The following is a 12,402-nucleotide window of genomic DNA, read 5'->3' on the forward strand; positions in this document are numbered from 1 at the left end:
CGAAACACTGCCTGGTCCTGTGCCATCCTCACAATTATTGCTGTGTTTGAGCCCACTGTTGCAGCCACTGTGTCAATCCATCTTGTTGAGTGTCTTCTTTTTCACCAACCCTCTACTTTACCAAGCATGATGTCCTTTTGTAGCAACTGGTCCCTCCTGATAACACGTCCAAAGTACAGGAAATGAAGCCTTGCCATCCTCACTTCTAAGGAGCTTCTGGCTGTACTAGCTTTCAGTAAATGTATAGCCTCCACCATTGCAATGGGGCTTCCTATTTGAAGATTTTAGTATGTACTTTTTCTTACACTGACTATCATTCAGTATCACTCATCTTGAAAGCATTATCATTTGTTTGGGAAAACTAACATCATGTAGAGAAAGTAAAATTAATATTTTAAAAACTGAGTCATGTCCAAGATAAATGTATCTGCAAATGAGAAGCACTAAATAGGATCTTATAGCATGTATCTGTACCTATTTCATACTACATTATTAAAAGCAGGGAGTAAATCACAAAAAACTAACCCAGAGCAAATGAATATCCTAGGCACCTATTTTGGAAAAGTTGAACTGAGAATAATCAATCCCTCTGTTAGAGGGAGGATGGGGAGAAGATTGGGCCTGCTGCTACCTCAAATAAGTTTGCATATATTAATTTAAAAGAGAAAAAACTTAAAATTAATATGTTATCTTAAAAACTAATCTTGAAATATCAACACTGTTAAATTTTAATAAGTTACATATACTCAGAAAATAATACATCTTGAGGAGGGGGATTTCTGATCCTATGAAAAAAAAAATAATATGTTGTAATCTTTTTAGCTGACAATCTGATGGCTACAAATCCTTCTGCCAAGAAACAGAGTTACTTGGCTCCTGGCTAAGATACTCTTACTTATATGCTTTCATCAGATTAAGGCTTCCATGGCAGGAGTCTTTTTTTTGTTTTGTTTTTTCCTGGTGTATTGGTCATTGCCAGAAATGGACCCATCGAATCCACCAGTGCTAAGGAGTTAAGCATCTAAGATTTAATTTAACAGTTTCAGCTTTATTAAGCTGTCACAGAGCGGCCCCACTTTGATAACAGTAGCTGCTCCAATTATGGCTTGGTTTAGGGTTGACAAGTATAATGATTCATTCGTGGCACATGAGAAGCAATAAAAGGTTGTTTTGCATTACAGCTTTAAAAATGTGGGCACTTTTTTCATTTAATTTGTCACTTAGCTTTTGCTAAGAGGACATTTAAATTGCAGTAAAAGGCAAATGGGGCTTTTAGTTTAAATGTAATCCCCATATTTAAATGATCTGTAATGGTGCAGTGCTGGAGTGGGAACACTATTGTCTCACAGTGGGTCCTGATGGTGACATGTGACATTTGTATTCAGGTCCTGTATTATCCATGTGGCTAAAGGGCTTCCAATTTCATTTCACAGCCAGAAGCCTGCAGAAAACACCAATTAACTTGCAGATCCCATTTGCCGACAAAACTCAGTCTCTTCTCAATGTCTGGCATCTGGCAGTGCTCAGCATTTAATTCCAAAGCAGAGCCTTGAAGCAATGTGAGCCCTGTGCAGGGGCACAAAGTCAAATTCCCCCATTTTATTAAGAAGCAAAATCCTTTCTTTTTGAAGTCCACAAGCAACTTTTAGTTAATTTTGTGTTGAATGAATCTTATATATGATAGCAATTGTTACTTCTACACGGGATTCCTCCTAGAACTTAGATTCCATTAAAGTGGCAAGTGTCCTCTACTTGAAATCAGAGTACTTGGAGAAGTCAAAACAGTGTAGTAATGATCATGGAGAAGTAAATGGGAGCAGGGGGAGATAAGGTGCGCAAACAAGAAAACACAGGGCAAGAAGTGATGTTCTTTATCCTGGACTAAAATCACAGAACTTGTATAAAGCCTAGTCCATGATTAGAAAGTAAGACTGCGAGAAGGTATAACACAATCAGCTGGCAGAAATCTCCATCTAATGAAATTTACACTTTTGATTGAGGTTTGAGGTAAATAACTTTAAAAAACAACTGGGAAAAGTGAAATGTGAATTATGAGTTAAATGTGAACATTGCAAATTTCATTTCAGACTAAATCACTTGCAGTTTTTTCAGTAAACAAAAATTTCAGTTGATAGTTTCCTCCCAACCAGCCATTTGGAATTCTAAGCATCTTTAAAGGGAGTCTTGGTAGCACAGTGTTTGAAGCCTCTGCTGTGAACTGAAAGAACAGTGGTTTAAACACACCAGGCACTCCATGGGAGGGAGATGTGGCAATCTGCTTCTGTAAAGATTACATCCTTGGAAACTCTATGGGATAAGTCCTACTCTGTCCTATAGAGTCGCTTTGAGTTGGAATTGACTGGACTGCACAACCATCAGGACAGCAAACTTCTCTAAGAACCAAAGCTCTTTAAATATCATTAATTTGTTGTTAAACCAGTAATTTTTCCTTCTATGATTCCTTTCATTTTATTTTTTCAATGTTAGTCCCTTTCACTTTTCTAAACCAACTAGTCAAATCAACATTTACCATACACTTACAAAACTGGAGAGGGTTTCACTCAAAAAGTTAATCACTCAGTTTTCTATAAAAATATTTGTTTAAACCATGTATTTCACTTATGTTCTCTAACCACCACATCACGCCCCTAAATATCCTTCTAATTCACTGAAACTATCTACCATAGTTACAGAATGCTTAAAATTTTGACTGGTGCAAATGCCAGTACCATTATTTCAAGTGGCCTAAGGAAAGTGACTTCTGCATGGGTCACACCTTCAGTATGGAACTACAGCCTTCAGTATGGATTACAACTCAACACAGAAAACAAAAATCCTCACAACTGGACCAATAAGCAACATCAGAACAAATGGAGAAAAGACAGGAGTTGCTGAGGATTTCATTTTACTTGATCCAGGGAAGCAGCAGTCAAGAAATCAGACGTAGTACTGCACTGGACAAACCTGCTGCAAAAGCCCTCTTTAAAGTGTTAAAAGGGCAAAGATGTCACTTTGAAGACTAAGGTGAGCCTGACGCAAACCATGGTATTTCCAATAGCCTTATATATATATGAAAACTGGACAATCAATAAGGAAGAATAAAGAAGAGTTGATGCCTTTGAGTTGTGGTGTTGGTGAAGAATACTGAAAATACCATGGACTGCCAAAAAAAGGAAAAAAATCTATTTTGGAAGTAACAGCCAGAATGCTCCTTAGAAGCGAAAATGACCAGACTTCATCTCTCATACTTTGGTCATGTTGTCAGAAGGGACTAGTCCCTAGAGAAGAATATCATGGTGGGTTAAAGTCAAGGGTCGGCAAAAAAGAGGAAATCCTCCAACAAGAGATGGATTGGCCTCAATGATGGGCTCAAGCACCGCAAAGGCAGTACGACTCCAAGCCTAGACATTGTTTCATTCTGTTGCACACAGGTTTGCTACGAGTCAGAACCATTCAATGGCACCTACCAACAACAACAAGGAAAGTGCCAGGCTTAATGTGCTGCAAGATAATTAAGAAAAAGTACCAGGGAAAAAGATCAACAAATACCTAAAAGTTTATGGGTAAAAAGGAAACTTTGGGGTAAAATTCTTTCCCAACTTGCTGTATAACTCTAGGTCATGCAACATCACTTTATGGAAGTCTCCTAATCTCTTGGACTTCAGTTTCCTCATCTGACAAACTGTTCATGTCAAAGGTCCATTCTTATGATCACATGGTATCTCCATAAACAACAGCTTCTCTTGGTCTAGACTATCCACAATCCATATCCAGAATGAACAAAATGAGCAATCAAGCAGTATAAAATGCAGATTTTATACAAACTGTACCTGGGACCAATCTAACATGAGATGGTCCACAATTAGCCAAGAGGAAAAGAGAAGGTGAAGTTAGGAAGAGTTCTGCTACACAATTTCACTGAGAACAGCATCTCCTAACAAACTATGCAGGATTTATCTCTCATAAAATTAATACAGGCACTGATATGTTTGTCAGAAATTCCATTTGTCACTTACTGATTTCTTAATAGAAACCAACAAAACAAATACATTATCTCCAATATTTTACTTCCCTAGTAATAAGCACTGGGTAACACAACTTTTCCTAAGAAAATTCCCAGTATCCTTTTTCTGGACACAACTAGTGGATTCCTCATTATTTCAACTACTTGCTATATTTATATTTATATTTACCACCAGGGATTTGAAAAGTAATACAAATTAGAGTTTGCTATATCTTTTCCATTCTGAGGATCAACAGTTCATAAATCTATAGCAAGTCAAATGAAATTAATACTCAAACTACTTTTAATACTGTGATAATGTAGGCAGAAGGGGAAGAAAGAGTCTAAATTTTAACTGACTTGATTACAATATTAATCTAGAAGCAGATAATGAAGTAAATTATACAAGTGAGCTATTTTAATGTAATATAGCTGTTTTTCAAATAAGTAAAGGCATATTCCCAACTGTTCATTCCTCTCAATCAGACAATCCTCCCTGCCAAGGTGATTTGTTTCCTGTAGATCCCAGCCCAAGCCCTCATCTTTCCTATTCTCCTAACCGGTATATATGAGTTCATATGAGCAGCTCTTTTCAGCTGTACCATGACCATGTTCTTAAAACATTCAACTATTTATCCATACACAACTTAATAGTAGTTTGTCAGAAAACTTGTATTTACCCAGCTCATCCCAGAGCTGCCTATATTTGTCAGTCATCGCAGTGCCTTGTTGCCTCCACAGTGACAGGCGAGGGTCGGCCATGAATTGCTCTGTTATCAATGTCAACATGCGGGCCCCATTGGAGTCCCTCATCTTCAACATCTCCCGCACCTAGTGGGGAAAATGCATCTTTAGAAAAATGTTCATAAAACAAACAGTAACACAGAAGACAAATTGCTTGTCTCTATTTCTTCCTGGGGGCGGAAAAATAGTTAAGCCTTTACACCAGCTCTCCTGGAAGCTGGTCTCCATATTACATATCAAAGTAATGAGAATAATCCATTAATTTTACTGAAATTATGCTTTGCAATTCATACAAGGAAATGAATCTGGCTTATTTCCCAATCCTCAAAAGTTTTTAGTTGGGTTCTACATATTGGGTCAAGGATAAATATGAAATCATGTTTAATATGTCCAGTACAGGTATTTTTTTTCAAGGCCTCCTTCAAAGTACCCTCTCTTATCTAAAGCAAGTACACTTTGTGGTTCAAGACTATACTACAACAGAGTGGGCGACTAGGTAATTCATGCCCTGGCAAACCACAGAAGTGAACTCTGGCACTGGAACCAGTGCCTGACTGTTAGTATGAAGCTAACTAGTTTACCAAAACAGGTTTCACTAGAATCAGCTGCCATAACATTGCCAGACTGAAGTAAAACAATACCAAAACAAACAAAACAGTGTGGTGTCTTTCTGACATCAACTGATTGTCCTTACAACCAGAGTAGAAGATCTTAACGCAGAACCCACTGAGAATTCTTCAGAGATCTCCTACGCTGGTCTGATAATGTTTATAAATGACAGAATCTCTCCTTCAGTGTTGTTTTTGTTTTGTTTTGTTTTGTTTTTAGGAAAAGCATTATTGAGACAATTCACCAATTTACATTGTACAATTAAATGGTTTTGGTACAACCACTAACTTGTGCAAGTCCTTCAGTTTTTCAGGTAAAAAGTTCAGCAAGTTCTCTCTCACTGAAGTTTTTTTATATGAAGAGCAGCAACATACTTCTTTCCACTCAGATGAGACTGTCTGTGCAATGGTAAGTGGAAATAGGGCTGTAGGCTCAAGAACATTCTGGCTTTAAATGAGTGGTGATCCACTTAGCAGAGTACTAAGAACCAGTCACCTACATAACTTAACTCGGTCTCACACGCTTTAACCTCAAACCCTGCCCATAACTCTTGTGCTATATTTCCCAATTAAAAGAAAGGAGGAGACAAAATACAAGGCAAGTCCCTCTGCAGGAAACCTTAAATGAATCCATCCATTCCAAGAGTGTAAAATGCTGTGTGTTCAACAAAAAGAATCTCAGCTAAACATCACTCTCCTGTAAATTCCTGAAGCAAGGTCACAAGCAATAGAAAAAGAGGGGTCCTTTTTCATTCAGGATTCTCTGCAAGAAAGGCAAGTAAAGGAGAAAACAGAAGATAGTCAAAAAACAGCTCCAATCTCAGCGACCGAAGGATCCTGTGCCAGGACTGAATCCTGACAACCGATGGAGCCCTCTCACCTGCTTTGGAATTTGAGCCTTGAAAGGAACTAAAAAACATTTTCATATTGAACCACAAGGGCTGTCCTTCCAAAAAGGGTTATTGCAGTAATCCTAAAAAGGAGTTTCTTCTCAATATGGATACACTATGAAGTTTGAAAAGGTAGAGAAGACTGGGAGGAAGAACAGGAGTTACCATTTCCTGGACATCATGTTAAACAGTTTTGCATTTATATCTACCATTTGACCTTCACAACAACCATGTAAAGTAGACCAGATTATAACCCCTATTTTGCAAATAAGAAAATCAAACTTCAGAGAAGATAAGGAAATTGCCCAAAGGACAAGGAGAATTGCAGGGATGGAACTCAGATCTGTGTTACTCCAATACTTTATACCATTTCCAGAATTACATGGTGTTGTTACATCATATGGCATCTATAACATATAAATCATATATAGAAATAAAAAGTACAACTGCAAACTAGTCTAATAATGTCTTTCATACTGCTTCAATTAGTCACAGTGTATTCTTTGCTGACATAAGAATATATAAAATATTTTAAGTATATCTACATTTACCAAGCCTTTTATGCTGCCAGTATATCACTATATTTTCCTGCTAGATTTTTAACCTATTCCTCAGCAACAACATTAACAAACTTTTTACTATTAAGCATATAAACCAGAACTCTCTTAACTAACATTCAAGTACATCTATAAGCCTAATGGTAATTAATTTTCAGACTGTTGATTGTGAGGCATTATGAGACTTTGAAGTACTTGTGAATTACCAAAGAATGATTAAATCACATGTGAAGTAGTTTTAGACTTAAATGTATTTTATTGTAATCTAATTGTTGGAAAATTAATTGACAATCTACATAAATCTTTATTAATAGGGCACTGATTAATCAGAATACTCTTATTTTCTGACCATGTCCAGTAACAGAATTTACTCTAACTCTTCTGAATTGAAAATAATCTTTTAATTATTATGTACATTAGAGAAAGTATTTAACAAATATATCAATGAAACACAATGATCTGTTCCCTTAAAATTAATTTTAATATTCTATTTATAATGAGGGAGCTCTGGTGGCGTCTGACTGCTGACCAGAAGACTGACGGTTCACCAGCAATCCTCGGAAGGAAGGTTGGGCAATTTACTTCCGTAGAGTTATTGCCTCGGAAACCCAAGGAGGGGTCGCTATGAGTCGAAGTGACTTGACAGCAGCGAGTTTGGTTTTTTGATATTTATAATGATGGTTGAACCCTCAAAAAAGGAAATTAAAATATACTGATTAAATATTAAAACTTATTTATCAATATTTAAAAATGTGTTTATACTACTAAAAGTCCTATACAAAACGAGACACAGTTTCTGCTCAGAAGGCACTTCTGACAAAGGTAACTTTATTAGGCTATCAATTTTTAGTGATGAGAATTACCATTTACCAAAGCCCAACTGTGTGTCAGACATCATTATCATTTAATACCATACTTTGGGAGATATATTATTATTAGTTAATTTTACAAATGAAGAAATGGACTTAAGTAGTAACTTTCTAGGTTCATTTGGTTAGAAAAATATAGAACCTGGATTTAAAACACAGGTTTGTAGGACTACAAAGCCTATGTTTTTGAAATTAATGTAAAGATACTGAAAATATTAAAGCAAACATATGAAGTCCATTTTAAGGATTATATTCTAAGTTATTACCTATTTTGGAACATTAACTAGAAAATAAAAACTTGAACAGATGGGATTTTAAGTAACATTAGGCCATTTACTTTGTGTTTAGTACTGAAATAAGTTTTTCAGAATTGTATAAATTACCACTAATTTACTGGTAGAAATTGAGATGGAAAAAAATGTTCCATATGTTATCTGAGGTCACCAAAGCAAATTAAGGCTTATATTACAACACCAAAGTTTCTAACTCATCAATTAACTTAGACTCTGTTTCTTAAAGTCTACATCCTATTGTAAACATGACCATATATACAAAGTTTCTATATGTATATATTTAGAATATTTCCTTGAAAATAAACAATCATACCTTTGCAAAGAGCAAATTAAGTTGCTTCCCTGATCCGTGGTACCCGCCCTGGGAAAGGAACAGTTTAACCTGTTCTTGAACCTGCTCTTCATCTAAGTGCCAGCAGTTTTCATCATCTATACTAGCACCTGCTGTTGGATCAGGAGCACCTAGAAATAGAAACAAAAAGTAATACAGATGCTGTATAGTTCTGTGCTAACAGAGTTCTGATAATAAACTTTAAAATAAGTAAAACAGATTTTCCATTTTTTTTGCCTTAATTTTTAATCCAACCTTATCTTCCATTATACGTGCAAATTAATGACCAAAATAAATACAAGAATCATTTTCTTACTTTCAGGACTTTTCTAATTTGTGCTAAACCAAAATGCAGATTACTTCAGAACTGAGCTATTTCCTTCTTCTTCTTCTTCTTCTTCTTCTTTTTTTTTTTTTAAATCAGAGCTATCCCCTGAAGTCTTCTCAAAACCAAACAGTAGTTTAGCTTAACTAGCGAAAAAGTATGCTTTGGGTATTACGTCCTTTGAAACACCATCTATATTGTATCAAATTGATAACAGCAACTCAAAAGATTAGACAGGAACCTTAGGGGGCAGTGAATTTGTATTTATGAGGTAAGAACAACTCAGAAAAGGAGTGAGAATGGTTGTACAACTCAAAGAATGTAATCCATGTCATTAAATGGTACATGTAGAAAAATAAAAAATCAAAAGAATAAGACTACACTTTGGAGGTTAATTTATAGATTTTTAAAAAACATCACAAAGAATGTCTCATTGTATATATGTGATTTTTATACTATGTATAACTTGCTAGAACAGTATTTTTCAAGGACATTAGAAAATATGAAACCAAGTAAACTTAGAACAGTATTTCTTTACTATGTTAATTCAAGAAGCTTTCATTATTATCTGCTACTGTATAAACTGCATGCTGACATAAGTCTTTAGTTGCAGAAAACTGAAGATTAAAAAGGGAAATCAAGCCACATGAGAACAGGCAGTGCAGCTGTTGTACTAAACCAGGTTGTAGTATCACCTTGACAAACTGCATAAATATTTTATTGCTGAAGTATACACAAAAGATAACAGTTATGTAATAAGCCCTGTGTGTGTAGATTACCTTAGAAATTAAAAAATTACCCAGATATTTAGATAGGTAAAAACAGTTTCAGTGTTTGTTAATAAAAAATTGATATTCTAAAGCCTTCAGATCGTAAAGCAAAACACACAAAAAAGTTAAATCTCAAAAATCTTTCAGTAATAGATTCGTCTCTTCAGCAATTCTTTAAAAATGCATTTGTAGGTATGGTTTTACATTATTTTTCTTCTAGTCATCTAATGCAGGTTCAACTGACCAAGATAATAACCATGAATTTCTGCTTAGACCAGGGTCCATCAGTCCCTAGGAGGAAGGGTCTGTGAATTCCCTGAAAAGGAGGTTCATTTATTCAGTCAGCTAGCTGATGTGCTGAGTACCTGGCTCAGTGCAGGCCCTCTGCTAGACCTGAAAATAGAATGGTGGACCAAATTGATAGGCTCCCTCCCTGTCCTCACAGTACTTAGTCTTGTTAAATGGCTTTCAAACTTTTTCTTATTCTATAATCCATAATGAGTTGTAACCTGTTATTTGAAAAACAACATTCTAAGTGTGTGAGAAAACTATCTAAATATATATAATATATATAAATTTATATATAACAAATGGTAATGAGTACTCAAAGGAAGAGGACAGGGTGCTGGGAGATTGTATCAGAGAGTTCTGACTTGACTTTAGATGACCAGGATAAGCAGACCTTGAAAAAATAACATTTGAGATCTGCCTTAAGTACATTAACAGTTAATGAGATGGTAACAAGGAGCAGGTATATGTATTTGAAAGGAGGGAATGGATCTGCACATGAGACTAAGAAAGAGTTTGGGAAGAAACATCAAGGTGTGAAGAAACGAAGTATATGGAAGGAACAAAAGATGGTCCAAGGAGCAAGAGTGAAGATGGAAAAGAAAGCCAAGACAATTCTGGGGAAAAGAAAGGGCCTGACCCTGAGGACCTGGGTGGGTGAGGAGCTTAGTTTTTGGGATTTTTCTTTCCTAAGAGGAATGAATAGGAAGTCATGACAAGAATAGCCAAAGTGGAAGACTGGCATACTCAGTTTCTCGTTTTGAAGATAACTAACACTATATAGTGAAAGATGTTTTGTCCTAATGGGCATCAATTTCAACATTCCTACCATAGAATATTATGTAGCTAGGAAAATTAATGTGAATTTTCTCCATGTACTACAATGGAAAAGATTTCTATGATATGTTATTTTCAATTAAAAACAATCAACATGGAGAAAGCTTAAGTTGTACAGCATCTTTTATGTAAATAAATAGGTTTTTAAAATAGTTTTGTGTTAGTATTTTCTTGTATACACAAAGGATCTAAGAAGGATATTGAGAATTTGTAAGCTAGCTGCATGTGAGGAGATTCTTCACTGAGTATTTTTTTACAATACACTTTACTTTGTAGAGTACTTTTAGATAGATATACAGAAAGACTGTGCAGAAAGTACACAGAGTTCCCACATACATCTCCTGCCCTTGCATTTCATTTCTGAATACATTTTGTGGTACTTAAGTTTGTGTGTCAACTTGGCTGGGCCTGGTTGAGTGGCTAAGCAGCTGGATGTAGTATTCCCCATGACGAGACTGGTAATCAACTCTATGGTGGAATCTACTGGGAGCAGCTGTGTAGTTGCCTTAGGGATGTGGTCTGCTTCCTGTATATAAGGAGAAGGCACGTTTGAAATCTGCATGTAGCCGTGCTGTTGTTCAGCAGCCTGCCGTGCTCTGCCGACCTTGGGACTTTCAATAGATTTGAATTAATGGCCTGCCATGTGGTTTGGTAACACTGACACCGTGCCTTTTTAGTTGTCAACCTTGGGCTTGTTAGTCCCAGCAGCCAGTAGCTGTTGGAGTGAAGAAAAGCCTCTAGCTCCAGTGGGCCAAGAGCAGGTGGCAAAGCTGAACCCCAAGGTTGAGGGGCTTTCACCCACCCCTAGAGCCTGGCACCTTGGACTTGGATTTAAAGCCTCCAAACTGTGACAGAACATACTCCTGTTTGTTCAAGCCATCCTAGTTGTGGTATCTTCTGTTAAAGTGGCACTAGGTAACCAGAACACCTTTTCAAATTTTTAAATCATGTGAATCATACCTTAGAATCATGTGAATACATTTATCTACCTAAAAATATCACTATCTGCAGTGTGGAGGAGAGACTGGGGAGTAAAAATATATGAGGAAAACACAGGATATTTTGATGGTCTGCACAAATGATGATGATGTTGTGTGGAAATCCAATGGGGAGAGCAGAAGTGGAGAATCTGACAGGAATGTAGGGAATAAAAGCAACAGAACTAGGTGAAGAAGTGGATATTTGAGGCATGCGGGGGCAGCAATCAACAGGTTTCTAGATGAAACAAATGGACAGTCTACTGTACAACTCACCAACACAAAGATCACCAGAGCAGGATAAGATCTGGAGGGGTAGTGTATAGGTCATTAACTCAGTTTTAGACATGGTGAACTGGAAATACTGTTGAGATAGCCAAGGAGGCAGGAGTGCATTTCAAATTTATTGTGGTGGTGGTGGTGGTTACGTGTTGCCGAGTCGGCTCTGGCTCATAGTGACCCTCTGTAGGACAGAACAAAACAATGCCCAGTCCTATGCCATCCTCACAATCACTGCTATGCTTGTGCGCATGCTAAGCAACATCATCACAGCCACTGTGTCAATCCATCTCGTTCAGGGTCTTCTCCATTTTTGCTGACCCTCTACTTTATCAAGCATGATATCCTTCTCCAGGAACCAGTCTCTTCTCACAACATGACCAAGGTCCTGTGAGACGAAGTCTGGCCATTCCTACTTCTAAGGAGCATTCTGGCTATACTTCTTACAAGAAAGCTTTGTTCCTTCCTATAGAGGAGCTCTGGTAGCATAGTGCCTAAGGCACTTTGACTGCTAACCAGAAGGCTGGCGGGTCAAACCCATCAGCCACTCCTCGGAAGGAAGGTTGGGCAATCTACTTCCGTAGTGACACTGCCTCAGAAACTCAAGGAGGGGTCGCTATGAGTTGGGTCC

The 12,402-nt window shown here is 36.9% G+C and overlaps 1 protein-coding gene across 1 annotated transcript in view; it reads right to left on the reverse strand.

Moving 5' to 3' along the window:
* Positions 1 to 12,402, reverse strand: part of ZSWIM6 (zinc finger SWIM-type containing 6) — a gene marked incomplete at its 5' end in the record, with an annotated part of 330,519 nt that overhangs the window by 75,049 nt on the left and 243,068 nt on the right. Inside the window, 2 exons of the mRNA XM_007951560.2 lie at positions 4,684 to 4,834; positions 8,278 to 8,426. Coding sequence (XP_007949751.2) covers positions 4,684 to 4,834; positions 8,278 to 8,426 — 300 coding nt within the window. The remainder of the gene's footprint in view (positions 1 to 4,683; positions 4,835 to 8,277; positions 8,427 to 12,402) is intronic.

Source organism: Orycteropus afer, unplaced genomic scaffold (assembly GCF_000298275.1).
Source record: "Orycteropus afer afer isolate SDZICR_OR568_19922 unplaced genomic scaffold, OryAfe1.0 scaffold00298, whole genome shotgun sequence".
Lineage (NCBI taxonomy): Eukaryota > Metazoa > Chordata > Mammalia > Tubulidentata > Orycteropodidae > Orycteropus > Orycteropus afer.